Source organism: Mustela lutreola, chromosome 10 (assembly GCF_030435805.1).
Source record: "Mustela lutreola isolate mMusLut2 chromosome 10, mMusLut2.pri, whole genome shotgun sequence".
NCBI classification, from domain to species: domain Eukaryota; kingdom Metazoa; phylum Chordata; class Mammalia; order Carnivora; family Mustelidae; genus Mustela; species Mustela lutreola.
The window spans coordinates 93,433,467-93,449,174 of record NC_081299.1 but is presented as its reverse complement, the minus strand read 5'-3'; the positions used below and the strand labels follow the sequence as shown (position 1 = coordinate 93,449,174).

The following is a 15,708-nucleotide window of genomic DNA, read 5'->3' as shown; positions in this document are numbered from 1 at the left end:
GATTTCCCAGTTTTCTAGCTTCAGAAATCAAACTCCAGCAACCGGAGAATAAACCAGGTAAAGAGCCAGGCCTGCACCGGTAGCGTGAGAGGTACTTGGTAAGTTGTGGTGGGAAAACTTAGTTTTTCTTGTCCTTTGTGCCCCTTAACTACCTCCCGTGGGTATTTGTAGGACCAGCTTTCCCATTCTTACTCCATATGCCCTCAGGGTGCAGCAGCGAACCACTTCCTTCTGGATAGACGGCAGAGAACGACTGTCCCAAATTAGCTGTTCCTTCAGGCAGGTTTGACAAATGACAATACTGGAAGCTTAAGTTCGGTACTTCCCAGTGGCCTCTCTCAGATTTCTCTTGCTGCTCTTGCTCATAGTCCTGCCTGATTCATTTCATTTAAGGACCTTTCAAAGAGTTGCAGCTTTCCTTGCTCCCCAGGTATTTTTTTAGGAGAAGTTCCTGTCCACCTCCCTTGAGACTTTAGCCCAGCCTTGAAGACTGCCTCTGAACCAGCCATCCTGGGTGACATTTCCAATGGATACTTACTCTGACACCATGATCTGAAGATGACGAGGCAGAAGACCTTCCTATGAAGGAGCCAGCTATCTGGTGGAGAAGTTCCTCCCCTGGGAGATGGCGTATGGTAGTTTTATTTTCAGGAAGTCTAGCTAAGCTAGTGTCCAAAGTCTTCCCGCACCAGAATCACTAGGTTGCTTTTTCTTTTCTTTTTTCTTTTTTAAGATTGTATTTATTTATTTGACAGAATGAGAGGGAGATCACAAGTAGGCAGAGAGGCAGGCAGAGAGAGGGGGGGCAGTAGGCTCCACACTGAGCAAGGAGCCAAATGCGGGGCTCATCCCAGGACTCTGAGATCATAACCTGAGCTGAGGGCAGAGGCTTAACCCACTGAGCACCAGGCGCCCCTAGGTTGCTTTTTCAAATGCAGATTCCTCGACCCCACCCAGACCCATTAAATAAGACTGTAATGGACAGACCCTAGGAGTCTACATTTTTAACTTGATTCTTTTACACCTTGATTGCAACAAAGGGCTCAGGCTGAAAGTCTAGGCCAATTTCATACCACCTGGTGTGGGGACTCTGTATTTATAAGGGCTTTGGCTAGAGAAATCAGCTAGAAGCCTTCACACTAGGCCCCACGTGACAGGCGCAGCCTCAGAGGTCAAGCTCTGTAGCTCCGCCTCCGCCATCCCAGCTCCTGAGAATAGTTTCCTGGGCCAGAAGTGCCTCTGCAGGCTGTCCTGGCCCTCAGCCCCAATATAAGCTGCAAAGAGTAGCAAAGGCTCCTGGGAAAGTATCGACTCTGCCTCCAAATTGAGGGCTAAAGGGAAAAATGAGTGTAAAGAGCCCATTCAACTACACTCTTATTTTTTCCATAAATGAAAAGGCTGGTGGGGATATGTGGGAACTCTGTACTTTCCATTCAACTTTACTGGGAACCTAAAACTGCTGTAAAAAGTAATGTGTACACACACACACGCACACACAGGGATGCTGCTTTCTAGAGCTAGTAAAGCAGGGGTGTGATAGGAAACCGTTTGGATGCGGTGGACAGGACATGAGGAATGGTGACTTGGTAAGCCTAGACATCACACAGAACCTTCGGTGAGTTACTAACCCAGTGGTCTGGCCACTTCCTTCCACTTTAACTGTTTTCTCTTCAACACGGTCATGGTGTCAGCATCTCTGGTCTCAGAGCCCAAGGCTCTGCGGTTCAGAGTTCGTGATCCGCCCAGGGTCACCTCCATCCTGAGAGAGTAGCACAGCCAGAAGTGACACCCACACCCTCCGGCCTCTCAGCCCTGGCTCCCCTCCACTGTGGCTGCCTCTCACTCCGCTGGTGCTTTATCTCCGAGGCAGGGGAGCACTCAGAGGGCCACATGCCGACCTCACCTAAAAATAGCTCACATTTATGGAGCACTTAGCCACATTCTGCTAAGCACTTTACACAGATTGCCTCTTGTAATACGACAACCCTGTGGTCCTTATCCTCTCCGTTTTGCAGGTGAGGAAGCAGACCTAAGAGAGTGACATGTGGCCAGTCACACCAGCTAACTGGTGATGGAGCCAAAGGTGAGGCCAGCTGGTCTGGCCCCGGGAGTGTGGACTCAGCCTCCTCCCACTACCACTAGGCGGTTAGGCGGAAGGGATGGGGACAGACCCCATAAAGGGCAAGTGGGTAAGAACTTAGAGCTCTCCGACTGTGGAGCTGAGAGAGTAGGAGCCCTTAAAGGTGTGCCTGCAAAACCCACTAAGCCTGCTAAGCCCGACCCCCGTTGTTCGATCTGTGCGTGCAGTCAGGGGAGCTCAAGCCCTCCCTGCCCTCCCCAGTGCTGTGCGAGGGCTGTCACCTCAGCCCTCCTGCGGCTATTCTGGGCTGCTGTCTGATCTTCCTGTCTTCCCCAGTCCCTGCTTCAGCCCTTCTGCTGAGAGGAGCTGGGTGGGAGAAGGCCAGCCAGTTACATAAGCCCGTGGCTGGGACCCTGGGAGGCCAGGCTGGAGAGCAGGTGCTTAGCCCCTCCCTCACCACCAACAGTGAAAATCTCCCGCTGGAGCCCAGCCTTGGGGTGGCCCAGCATGGAGGCAGTCACAGCTCTGGAGGTGCCCTCGGGATCCACACTGAAGGTGAAAGAAACGCGCACCGCTGATGCTGAAGGACCCCCCGCTTCATCTCGACAAGAGTCCAGCAACCCCATTCCCCAGCTCCTGCCCCATATAGAAGGTGACCCGTGGGGTTGGGAAGGATGGGGCGGCTGGGTCAGTAGGAGTTGGGGAGGTCTCCCTAACACCCGGCTGCACCTCCTTAGCTTTGTGCAGAGGTGAACGGCTTCATGGGACTGGTACCCAGGATGGAGGAGCACTGGTTGGAACCCCCACCCCTTCCCTTGGTGGATTCTTATTTGCTGCTCAAGTGTCTGCTGGGTTTGTGCTTTTTGGGTGAGAAGTCAGTGAGTGGTATTTGCAGCCCTTTACAGTGACTAAAGATGATCTGTTTATATTTGTACTTGTAATAAAATGTCCCAGAGACTGAGGACCTGATATACTAATACCAGCCAGGAAGGGAATGAGGGGTGAGATGGTGGCTGTCTGGATTGGGGGGGGGGGGGCAATGAAAAGTCTCTAGCAACTGAGAGATTGGGTGGTGAACAAATAGTGCAGGACACTCTGCCTGTCGCTCGGCAGTGCCATAGATCGAGGAGCTATACTAACGCTCCAGCTGGCTCCCAGGGGAAATCCCCAGCCTCCTGGGGTCTGAGCTCCATGGAAGAAGAGCCCATCCAGGAGAACTACTGGCCTCCCTTCCACAGTATTCTCTGTGAGCCTCTTATAAGCAAAGAGGCACTTTTGAGCCAGGAGGTGGTAGATGGCCCTCCTAGTACCGGGTGTCCCTGCCAGCAGCCGCGCCACCCATTCCCCAGCTCCCCCTGGCTGAGGCCTCTGCAGCTCACAGCTCTGTGATCTCTGTGATGTTTACTTGGGGTGTCACCCGTTGGACCTGGCTCAGCTTGCCAGACATGGGAGGCAGGAGCCAGGCTTTTTTCCTTCTGTGCATTAACCGGCAGGAGGGACCATGGGCACCTTACACATTTAAGACAGTTACCTGCACTAAGTCCCTACTTTGGGCCTCTCGACATCTTGAGTGCAGGGGATGGGAAGACTGAAAACAAGAAGCTCATGGAACCCCAGGGTAGGGGGAAGTAGGAGAAGATGACGTGATCTAGACTCTGCCCAGTGCCACCTTCGGCAGTTCTGTGCCCTTGAACAAGCCAACCAACTGCTCAGTTTCAATTTCCTCTCTGTAAAATGGTAATTAACAATATCTACCTAGTAGGGCAGCTGAAAGGATTATGGAGATGACCGGAAGTGCCTCAGAAGAGGCAAGCTAAGATGTGAAGAGATGATAAGGTATTTCCAAGTCAGGAGTGAAGACTAAGAGTTCTACCTGCAAATGGGGTTGACTAGGGGAAGTTGGCTACCTCCTGTCATCCTCATAGGAGACTCTGGGTTTTCGGGAGCTGTTTAGATGTCACAGGGAGAGAGCTGGCTGAGTTTGCTCCATGGAAAAGGAGGTCGAGGGAGCAGAAGTTACTGTGAGCATTGAGGCTGGAATAGTCTTCTTTTTCTTTTTCTTTTTTTTTAAGATTTTATTTACTTGAGAGAGAGAGAGCATGAGAGGGGAGAAGGTCAGAAGGAGAAGCAGCCTCCCTGCAGAGCTGGGAGCCCAATGTGGGGCTTGATCCCAGGACACCAGGATGAGCCGAAGGCAGTGGTTTAACTCACTGAGCCACCCAGGCACCCTGAGGCTGGGATAGTCTTGAGACAGAAAACCAGTTTCTTCTTAAAAAAGGTCCAAGGAACAAGCCACAGAGAGAATGAGAGCCAGGACTGCTGACTCCGGACTTGGCGGGTCTCCCTAAGACCCTGGCAGACAGCATCCAACCCACCCACACTCCTCCCTCTGCTGTGAGTAGATGCTGTGGGCCGTGGGCTCCTGACAGCCCCTGGCCATCTCCAACGAGTGCAGCCTCAAGAGCCCCAGGCCTCAGGGCCACCAGCGCCAGCAGCTCAACTCATTAGCTTCCCAGAGGTCAGGGGTAGTAGGCATTGCTTGTGATAGTTTGCAAAGTATGTTTGATTCTGTTATCTGCTTAGGAAACACAGGAGTTCAAGTCCCAGCTCTGTACTGTGACCCTAGGCAAGTCAGTGAGCGCCCTTCTCTAGGCTTCCATTTTCTCATCTGTAAATTGAAGGATAACCTTTTGATGGCTATGGACACCTAGGAAATTCTGATGACATCTGTGGAAGCTTATTCCAGGAAAAATACTCAAAAAATTTCGGGGAACTCACAGAATCCCTGAAGCCCATTCGAAGGTCCTTCAGGGTAGCATGGACCTGGCCTAGATGGTCCCTAAATTCCCGTGAGCGCCAGGGCCTTTTTTTCTCCTTTTAACACCTCCTCTATTTTGTGGGGAGCATTGCGGGATCCAGAGGGGCCCTGCAGTAGACGTGGAAAACAGAATAGGGACCAGAAGCAAAAATTCATTTGCAACATCAAATTAGCCTGCAACTGTCTAACACTGAGCTTTCAGTCAAGAAAGCCTGCTCTGTGGCTAAATAGGCAAATGTAGGCAGCCAGCACTGGGAAACAATTTCCGTCTGCCTTCAGCACTACACGGAGGCACTGGGGCCTGGAGGCAGCACCTCCAGGTGGGAGGTGGAGGACAGGTTGCTCCCCTGCTGTGGAGGAGAGGAGGATCTGAGACCCAGAGGAAGGGTCCATCTGCTGATTTCAGAATAACTGCATCTCCTTTCAATCTGAATTGTTCTGTCTTCCAGGCTTGGGAAACTGGAGCCCATGCCTGGGAGCAACCTCCCTTCCTTTTCTTCTTCTTCCCTCCCTTCTTACTTTCCTACCCTCTTTCTTCCTTCTACAAACATTTCTTTCATGATTATTATGTGGCAGGCACTGTTAGAAAAATGAACCAAATAGGCAAAAATAATGCCCCTTGTGGAAGTTCCATTCTAGTATAAGGAGATAGACAATAAATAAACAAGTAAGATATACAATATGTCAGAAACGGGCCGAAAAATGAAGCAGAGGAGGATAGAAAGTGCTGGGGGTGGGAAACTTGCTTGCTATTTTAAGCAGGATATTCAGTGAAGGGCTCATTAAAAAGGTGCTATTTGAGCGGCAATTTAAAGGAGATGAGAGAACAATGCATGCAGATATTTGAGGGGAATGTTTTCTGTTTAGAGAAAATAGTTAGTGCAAAGGCCCTGAGGCAGGAGTGTGCCCTATGGATGGGGGCCATTGTGCCTGTAGCAGCTTGAGAGAGAGAATGATGGGTTTGGGTGCAGGGAAGTAGCAATACCATTGTGAAGACTGACTCAACACTGAGACTGATGGGGCAGCCTGGGCAGGGTTTTAAGTGAGAACTGACATGATCAGGTATAGGTTTTAAGGCTTATTCTGAATGCTGAGTTAAGCATAGGTCATAGGCAGGCCTGAGACACTAGCAAGGTCATCAACTAAGGATGAGGATGAGGGAGAAGGTATGGAGCTTTTAGAAGAGGAAGGTATGCAGCAGTCACTCAAGAGAAGAGGAAGCTGAGTGGGAAGTCTGGAAGGATTGCAAGGGGGCTATTGGGAGTTAGTGGTCAGTGTTAGTGGCTCACAGTCAGCCTCTCTTGTATTTTTCCCCAGTGTGCAGATGTGGGCACTAAGGGGCTGGAAAGCATTTAACTGGTGTTGGCCATGGCGAGGAGTGCAGTGGAGTACCAGAGGATCAAGGGAGCTGAGTGGGTACACAAGGGAGTGAGTATAAGGACTGGACTGTAAGTTGGGTAGGAAAGAGCGTGGTAACCAAGAGGGTGATGGGGAGTGCAGGGGTGGGAAGGCTTGGGTCAGAGGTCTCAGTGGTGCCGCAGGATCTGGTGCCAGAGAGCAGATCTCGAGCAGTGGAGACTGCGCTCATCAGGAAATGCCTGTCGAGGTAACAAGTGGGTCTCAGAACTGAAATCCCCCAAACAATAGATGCTTATTTCTATTAAAAAGTTTCTCTATTCATTTCTATTAAAAATAGTTCTGCATGCAATAATTTCAGGCCCCAGGCCTCTTCCCTCTTGTGGCTCTGCCACAAATCTCCTCAGACTCTTATGTGTTACTCTTTTATGTCCTTCTGGTTTTTTTCTGAGCTTAGTTTCACAGTCTTCAAGGAGCTGACACTCTTGTCCTTCACAAGGTACTTCAGAGGTCACTTTCCCTATGACACTATTCCAGACAAGTTTCTTTTCTTCTGTTAAAAAACTTTTTTTTTTAGGATTTATTTTTGTGAGAACAAGAGAGAAAGCACAAGGAGGGAGAGGGGCATAGGGAGAGGCAGGCTCTCCACTGAGTAGGGACCCCAATGTGGAGCTTGATCCCAGGACCCTGAAGGCAGATGTTCACCCAACTGAGTCACCCAGATGCCCTCCAGACAAGTTTCTGATAAGGCGAAGGCCACATCCTATTTCAAAGCCATAGCTTGCCTTGTGCCTTTCCTCTTTCTGGGTAGTTCACTCATGCAGACACGTGCACACACACACTCACGTGCTCACACGCTCACACACTTACCTGAGTACATGCCCACACCGTCTCATACTTGCACACACTCTTGCACAGGCACTCTCTCTCACACATAGGTGTACACACACGCAGCCTTCATTCTTTCAATGTGTCTGTCTTGTTCCTTCATGCTCCACACCATAAGTAATAACATCAACATGCAGTTCGCAGCCCTTAAGAAATTGCTGGAGAAAAGTCTTTAATGGCGCAAAGAGAAATTTTGAGAGAATAGGAACACCCATTTCCCATGAGCATAGAATAAGGAAACGGGGATAAACTTCAGCAGAATGGAGTTAGGGTAGAATTAAGAGGAATTTTCTAATCCAGAGGAGTCAAGATCTTTGGACTTGAAGTAGTAGTCTCCTTCTCTGCTAATTTTCAAGAAAGAATTAGCATTCTGTCTGAGAGAAAGACTGCTCAGAAGTCAATGTCTCTCAAAGCACTTTTCAAAATGCCTTTTCCCCAAGACTATGAACGGAAGAAAACCATGCTGTGGCTGTCTCAAACCTGGTCTCAGAAGACCCGGGCTGTGCCACAGGGCTGTCTCTGGTTCACAGCTGTGCTGGCATCTGAGGAACAGAAAGACATTGGGCGTTTCCCCAAGGTCGGTACAATTAACACCGCTCTTGACCACAGATGTGTGAAAAGAGGTGTCCCAAGTGAGCCCTCCGATTAACATTCTTAGCAAAGGAGCAGATTGCTCGCTTGCTCTGGCACACCAGAGCACCGGGCTGGAGCTGGGGAGAGCATGCCGCTGCCCCGGGCGCCCCCAGCTGCCAAGTACTCTCCTGCCACCTCCCTCACTCTGTCAGCTGCTTTGGCCTGGAGCCCATCCTCTTTCCCCCAGCTGGGGTCTGGGAACCTGCTGAGCACAGAATCCTCACCTCCTAATCTTCAGACTCACAACATTCTGCTAACGTAAGTTGTTCCCTGTCAGTTCATCATCTAGTCAGGGAGTCCCGCCTAGAAGCAAAGAACTGCCAGGGGAGCCCCCCCCCCCCCCCCCCGGGGAGGAAGAGACTGCCATCCCAGCGGTCCCCTTCTCCTCCGTCTCTCTGCCCCCGCTGGTATCCCCTCTGCATCTCAGGGCTGTTCTGCTCGTCCTCCTCCTAAGGCCACGCTCTTAATCTATGTTCCTCATAAACCTCTTTCTCTGATCATTCTCTTCAGTTCAGGTGAAACAATGGGAGCATCTTCCAAGGTAGTTATCTAAGAAACACAAAAGGCACGAAGTGGGCAGAAATCTATAACTCAGCTTGCACTTATCCATAGAAAAGCCCATTTCCCACCTGAGCTTCTAGCAGGGCTCAGACAGCACGCCTTCCAGGCGTGACGACCTGGGTTCCTTTCCTCACCCCAACCTGTCCAACTCTGGAGGGTGTCCCCTCTGCCTTCCCTTCTTTGCCTCCTCCTTCTCCTAAGGGCGAGGTCACAGGCAGAGCCCTGACTGTGGTGGCCGCAGAGGACAGCGGAGGGAACAGCAGAAGGCCCCAGGGGACAGCAGAGGCCCCCGGAAGTGGGCAGAGACCCCGAGCTCAGAGAACGGGTCCTTCAGGCACACACTTCTAGACTGGAAGGCAGCCTAACTTCACCAATGTGTTTCTCGCTCCGAGCCCTTTCCCTCCTGTCTTCTTGTTCCTGGTGCTCGTCTGGGTCTTTCTGCGTCACGCGGGCCAAGCAGGAGACAGCAGAGCCGACTTCTCTCCAGCAAGCATGAGGGGCTATTTCCCCACCTGACAGTGGGGAACCAAGCCCAGCAAGATGAGGTTTGACCCTTCTTTTCAATCGCCGCCCTTCTTTTTCAGAAAACTCTTAAGTCATATCCGCTTGTTCTCAACTCCTTGGTTGCTCGCCAAGACCGCCACAGGAGGGGCACACATCACACAAACACTTCTTCTGTTTTTCATGCCCCACCCCCTTCCAAACCGTCAAAGTCGAATAGAGGGCAAGTGCAACAGTGTCGTTCAGCTGCCTGGGGCTGGGTCGTTGTGGTGTTCTTAGGTCAGCCCCAGCAGCACAGGCAGGACAGAGAGCGCAGAGGCCCTGCGTCATTCAGTTCCTGCTTTTGCCAGGGCCCTAGGTGAAGCGTAGTCCAAGACTGCACCCCCAGGGGGAAATGTAAACCACACAGTGAAAAGGGAAGATAGATCAATGAGATGGACGGTGTGTGCTCAGTACCATGTTTATATTCATTTACAAAGGCTAAAAGTGATCTCAAGACGGTCATGGGGCTGGCCAGGGGAGGGAAGCTCCTGGGCTCTAAACAGTGGGCTACGCATTGAGGTGTAGGAAGAACACAGTGAAAACTCTCTTCACTTGATTTTGAATTTGACCACTCGGAAGTTTGCCTTGCGTCGTGTACATATTTAAACAGTCCAACTTATAAGTAAACACACACATGCTGTGGTAGAAGGCTCAGGAATGTATTTGCAGGGAACTGTTATCAGAAAGTTTGAAATCCTCTGTCAAACCGTTGTGCAGTTTGCCACAGTTGTGAATGGGGTGAAGTTTTGACAGCTGCTCCAGTGAATTGTGGGGAGAGGCTGGGGAGTTGGTGAGACCTGAGGTGCTATCACATTTCACTTAAAGCAACAACAGCAGGAGACCATGTGTGCCCCTGGAGAGGACACCAGAGCCCTAGAAAGCTGGGAAATGGTGCCGTGTAAGCCAAGCTCCCAAGGGAACCCAGGTGGGATGTTTGCACTTTCTCAGCCAAGGCCGCCCAAGGCTTTCTGTGAGGGGAGAGGTCACAGCTGGTCAGCCTCCATACCTTACACTCAGCACTTTCTGAGCATCTCCTGCCTCCATCCTGGAAGCCAAGGGACAGGAGCTAATCCCTCTTCTCACTGGAACACACCTGGGAGATCAAGGAGTAGTGAGCAGTGGGCCTAGTCTTTCCCAGATCCTATTCATACAAAGCAATGGTCCATGAACTGGAAGAGCACCGGGCAGGTGCCCAAGCGGGCAGCGTGCAGAGGAAGGGACCCAGGGGTCAGCTCCCGGAGCGGTGATGTCGGTGCTGCCTAAGTGGGTCCTGTGTGACTCTGCCCTCAGAGTGGAAAGCTTTCTCCTCAAGCTGAGAAGTAGGGCTGACCCTTGGACGTCAAGACTAACATTGAAAGTGGCTTTGATAAAAGAAGTGCTGTTAAGGACAAACGTAGGAAGGGGGCTGAGAGACAAACTGCACAGGCTAAACCATTCTGTGTGCAAACAGAAAAAAGAATCTTGGTTGATGAAAAGTCAGTAGTTTGAGAGTTACCCATTAAAAGAAGTAAGCATCAGGCTCACACTTCAGTGCTTACTGCCAAGACTTGAATGCTCTCAAGGGGCTCTTTCAGCCAATCACTTTTGCCTAAATCCCAGCGAGACGATGGGAGCAATCTTCCCGTTCCCTAGGAGAAGCTGGATTTGCTGAGCACATGGGTCATCTGCCCACGAGGTACAGCCAGGTGGTGTCCACTTCCTTCGAGCTCTGCTCCTCCTACCCTAGAAGGCTCACCACCCACTCTTCCCTTTCCTTCCATCACTCAGAGCACCCCAAGATCTGGCTACCTCGGACCCTGAGGCAGACCTATATCCGGAAGGTCGGAGACACTGTGAACCTACTGATCCCATTCCAGGTGATCATGCTGGCCCCGTGCTGGGTCCATGTTGGGCCCATGCTGGGACCAGGCCAGGGTTTTAATTTGGAAACGGATACTAAGAGTCTTGCTGGCCCTGGAGCAGTCATGCTGGCCTGGAATGAAGGGGGCCATGTCACCATAAATCTGAGGCAGAATGACCCTTCCAATTTGCACTCCTGATGTGGGGTTTGGGCTGGGAATGCCACAGGTGATGAACTGAGGCTACCCTATGTCCTTCAGTCAGCAGAGTTCTGGGAGCTCTCGGTTTAGAGGGCTCTTGGGGGGTTAGGCAGCTCTAGTTAGTCTCAGCTGCCCCAGGTGACCTAAACCCAGAGGGTGGGAAACTCAAAGCTAAACCCCTTCATTCCACCCATGATCCTTAGGCTGCTGATGAAAGATGCCAGTCTCCTGGGACAGCCCACCAACTTCTAACTCAAGGCATTTTCAGTTCAAGTCAAGTCACCATGGGGACCTGGGGTGGCTCTGACTCCCCGCCCCCATTGCGACAGGGAGGGTCATAAGCCCTCTTGGGGTTCCTCACAGTCCTTTCCCATTTCTTAGGGCAAACCCAAACCTCGAGCCACCTGGACACATGATGGCTGTGCCTTGGATGCCAGCCGTGTGAGTGTGCGGAATGGGGAGCAGGACTCCATCCTCTTCATCCGAGAAGCCCAACGTGCTGACTCGGGTCGCTACCAGCTCAGTGTGCAGCTGGGAGAGCTGGAGGCCACTGCCACCATTGACATCCTGGTGATCGGTACAATGCAGGGAGTTGGAGAGAAGTGGTCCTCAGGGGCTCCCTCTCCAGGCTAAAGAGGAGCCATCACAGAGAGTTGGGGAAGCTGGGGTGACGCCTCACCGAGGGTGGGGCACAGTGGTGGGTGAGGGGAAGTGTGTCTGAGCAGAGAAGGGGAGGGGCACTCCCGAAGTGGTTCCCAGGCATATGTGAGTGGTACCATGCCTGCTGCCATGCTTGGCCCTTTCAGAGAGGCCAGGCCCTCCTCAGAGTATCAAGTTGGTGGACGTTTGGGGCTCCAATGCTACTCTGGAGTGGACACCTCCCCAAGACACGGGCAACACAGCACTCCTGGGATACACCTTGCAGAAGGCTGACACAAAATCTGGGGTGAGGCCAGCTGGGAGGGAGTGGGGAGAGAGGAATAACGCATTCTGGAATGGGACTCTGGTAGCTCTGTGCAGTGGGCTGAGGTGGAGTGAGTTCACAAAACAGGGGTCTCATTCACGACATCTTCTTGGGACCCCTAAGCTGTGGTTCACGGTGCTGGAACGTTATCACCGCACCAGCTTCACAGTCTCCAACCTCATCGTGGGCAACTCCTACGCCTTTCGAGTCTTTGCTGAGAACCAGTGTGGGCTCAGTGAGACAGCCCCCATCACAGCCGACCTTGCCCACATCCAGAAAGCAGGTAGGACCCGGGGCCTGGGAGCTGGGAAGAGCTGAGGATGAAGAGTAGAAGAGGGCTGGGGCTCTCAGGCACTACAGCATGGCCCTTCTTGGTCCCCTCAGCAACTGTCTGCAAGATCGAGGGGTTTGTGCAACGAGATTTCTCTGAAGCCCCGAAGTTCACCCAGCCTTTGGCGGACTGCACCACAGTCACCGGCTATGACACCCAGCTCTTCTGCTGTGTCCGCGCTTCTCCTAAGGTGAGCGGGAGTCCTGCCCATGGGCCAGGCCACACCATTCCCTGCTCCTGCCCTAATCTCCGCCATGTGGAAGAGTGTTCTAACTACATCATTGTTCCCCCTACCCTGTTCCCCATCCTCTGCCCCTTCCACAGAGGCTCAGGCAGGCTGTGAATAGTCAGGGCACTTAGAGTCCAAGACAGGCTGATGTGGATATGGATGTGGATGATGCTTTCCAATTTCCTTTTCCAATTTCCTCATATATGAAGATGTCACTTACTGGTCTGCTGGGCGTGAGTTCAAGTTGTCTCTCTGGCAGAGGCGATGGAGTCTCTCTGGTTTCTCCTTTATCACCCACTATGCCTCACCTGTTCAGGGCCATCTGCATGCCAGGTATCTAGAGTTGAGGCCACGGCTCAGAGAAAGTCTTTGTTCAATCTGGTCACTGTCCTTCTGGATACCATACTGCATAAACCAGCACTAACAACCTTACTAAGTACCTTTCGCATAGGAGTCCTGGGCCAGGCTGCATGGAGATAGTCTCAGAAAGAGAATGTCAATAAGCACACTCTAGAAACTACTTTCTAACCAAAGGAGCAACAGTGAGTCCCAAGCCAACAGTGGGAACAGAATATGAATGATTCAACAATGTATATACAAAAAAGAGGAGATCCTGAGGCCCGGTACTTGGGATCCATGAGGGGCCTGCTGGCGCAGGATGGGACAGAGGTCCCACCTTTTTTCTAGTCAAGAATAGTTGAACAAGGCAAGGTTTCAGGTGCTTTTTTAAACCAACAGAAGGAGCTTAGGAGGCTTTTGAGGGTACTGGAAAGGGAATACCTCCCCAAACGTAAGGCATGGGGAGCTTTCCAGAAGACCATTATCTCTTCTAGATCCTGTGTCACCCGTTCTTAAGGCACCCTACTCCTCCCACTTCTCTGGCCAGTGTGTCCCCAGGCCTTGTAGGCAAGGAGTCCCGGGAATTGAGCACAGAAAGAACAACTGGTTCTCATCACTCCTGTGCTGGCCCCTCATCTTTATCTTCCAGCCAAAGATCATCTGGCTGAAGAACAAGATGGATATCCAAGGCAACCCCAAGTACAGAGCTCTCAGTCACCTGGGAATCTGTTCTTTAGAAATCCGCAAGCCTGGTCCCTTTGACGGGGGAATCTACACCTGCAAGGCGGTTAACCCCCTGGGGGAGGCGTCTGTGGACTGTCGGGTGGATGTGAAAGGTAAGGGCAGAACTCATTCCTTCTCTCCACAGCTGGAAAATTCGGGGATGGAGCTACAAGCCTGCAGGGAGCAGGGCTTGGCTGGCTCCCCCTGCAGGTGCTTTCGGCCCTGTTAACATCAGGATGGATGTGAGGAGCCATCTTTATCCTCCAGTATCTTATTACTCTCCAACATTATTCTGTAATACAGGATAGCTAGTTCCATTCTGCAAAGGAGAAACCTGATGCACAGGGCAGTGATCGGTTTACCCACGATCCCCAGCACTGCTTAAGTGAGAAGTCAGCACTGTGGTGGAAAGAGCACAAGCCTCCTGGCCTTCGCTCAGATAGTTTGTCTTGAAATTATACAGTCTTTGACTGAGTCCGGGAAAGCTGCAGCTGTCTGTCAGGACTTGCCCCTCCGGTTTGCTAAAAGGGAGAATTGCACATCCTCTCTACCTCTTTTAAAGTATTCATTCATCCACCCATTCCTGTCCCCCTGTTCAGATGTCCGTCATTGCATTTAGCGTATTGTTATGTAAGTACCTGTATATTGATCTGTTTCTCCATTAAGGGACATTCTGACTTGCCTTTGTCGTCATCGCCCACCCCCACCAGTGCTGAGCCCAGTTTCTGACACACAGTGGGCACTCTCTAAGTGTGCATAGCATGAATTAGGAATGAACAGGCCATTGCACGCCCTATTTTTCCCCATGTGGAGACTCCTAATTAGCACCATGGACTCTGGAGAGACCTATTCCTGCCCAGTGCTCTACAAGAAGGTTTCCCAGAGATTTCGGAGATGTTAACTCTGAGAAATGTCTGAATTCTTGCAGCTCCTCATTGAGGCTCCCCAAGAGGATTAGGGCAACTCTGACAAAGGTAAGGAAAGAGGGGCTGGGGTTCTGAAAGGAGTAGGTCATGTTTATGACTAGTGTTGAGTCTGAGACAGACGTTTATTCCTGAGTCTTTCAACCATGCAGCCAATGGTGACTACTTTCCTCTTAACCACTTTCTTTGGGAAGCTACCACATCATCTCCGTGAAAGGAATTTACTATAGATGGTACTACTTGTGTCACATCCTCTATCTATCTCTACTCAAGTTGATGACAGGTATTAAACCTAAGGGACCTCTGGAAAGGGATGACAGCATCTACCTAACTGTAAGCGGGTTCTGCGGGAGGGAGGCGGGCAGGCACTATACGAAAAGGCATCAAGGGAACCATCAGGAATGGAGAATGGAAGGTCATCACCAGCAAGTGGCAGCAGCAGGGAAAAGGAACAGGAAGCTGCTTCTGGTCATTGTTTCTACCTCAGAATCATGAGCATGGTGAGAAACAGATTAGTTTGCTTATTTTCTGCTTGGAAGTTTACGGATTCCTTCCCTTCTGAGAGAAGAAACCACCATTATCATCATGCCAATAATAATTGAACATGTGGGTATGTGGTCCCAAGCAGCACATTACTGGCAAAGGGCAACTCAGATCACCGTTTAAAATGGGATAGCGTGTTCAGGTTCCGAATCACGCACAGTAGAAATGCTGTGTACGAACTGATGAGTGGGGTGAAAAAGCAGCTTGTGGGAGAATTAAGGAGAACTGGTTCCCAGTGTCTCCTTGGATTTGCAGTTCCGGGCTGATGAAAATTGAGAGAGAATACCAACCTAGAAGCCATTTATTTGAGTCCATCATCGATAAAGAGCAAATAAAAACCCTCAGGGATGCATTAAAAGCACAGACTTCTCAGGAGAACTCTCTCTGCCAGTTGGCTTGCAAAGACAGTTCTCTGGCCACCCCTCAGTCCCCTCTCTGGGCTAATGTTAATGTCACGTTGGGGTTAGCTTTGTCAGGAGGACTTGCTCTGCTACCTCTCTCTCAGTCATCATGGGCAACACAGCAGAGTAAGTAGAGAAGCGACAGCACAGGACCCAGGGACCAGGGAGAGGATTGCCTCAGCATCCTGGATGTGCACTGGGTGTTTGCTGTTAGAGCCACAATATACTCTTTCTTTTCTGTGCCTCCAGGAAGCCCAGCGGTGGTGAGACTGTGTTCTCAAGGAGCTCCAGCACAGCGTCTGCTTTGGACTAATCTAAATAAATGTGTGGATCCTCA

The 15,708-nt window shown here is 51.2% G+C and overlaps 1 protein-coding gene across 1 annotated transcript; it reads left to right on the top strand.

Annotated features, from left to right (window-relative positions):
* Positions 1 to 106: 106 nt before the first annotated feature.
* Positions 107 to 15,708, top strand: MYBPHL (myosin binding protein H like). Its single transcript, XM_059137408.1, has 10 exons — positions 107 to 2,083; positions 2,547 to 2,732; positions 10,647 to 10,735; positions 11,300 to 11,495; positions 11,725 to 11,864; positions 12,006 to 12,165; positions 12,267 to 12,403; positions 13,431 to 13,617; positions 14,433 to 14,478; positions 15,621 to 15,708. Exons 2-9 carry the CDS (start codon positions 2,588 to 2,590, stop codon positions 14,441 to 14,443), a joined length of 1,065 nt encoding a protein of 354 aa, XP_058993391.1. The 5' UTR covers positions 107 to 2,083; positions 2,547 to 2,587; the 3' UTR covers positions 14,444 to 14,478; positions 15,621 to 15,708.

Coding starts and splice junctions, on each gene's coding strand:
- MYBPHL (XM_059137408.1), top strand. CDS start 2,588: ATGGAGGCAGTCACAGCTCTGGAGGTGCCCTCGGGATCCACACTGAAG. Junction 12,166..12,266: donor TGCCCACATCCAGAAAGCAG/GTAGGACCCGGG, acceptor TGGTCCCCTCAG/CAACTGTCTGCAAGATCGAG. Junction 12,404..13,430: donor GTGTCCGCGCTTCTCCTAAG/GTGAGCGGGAGT, acceptor TTTATCTTCCAG/CCAAAGATCATCTGGCTGAA.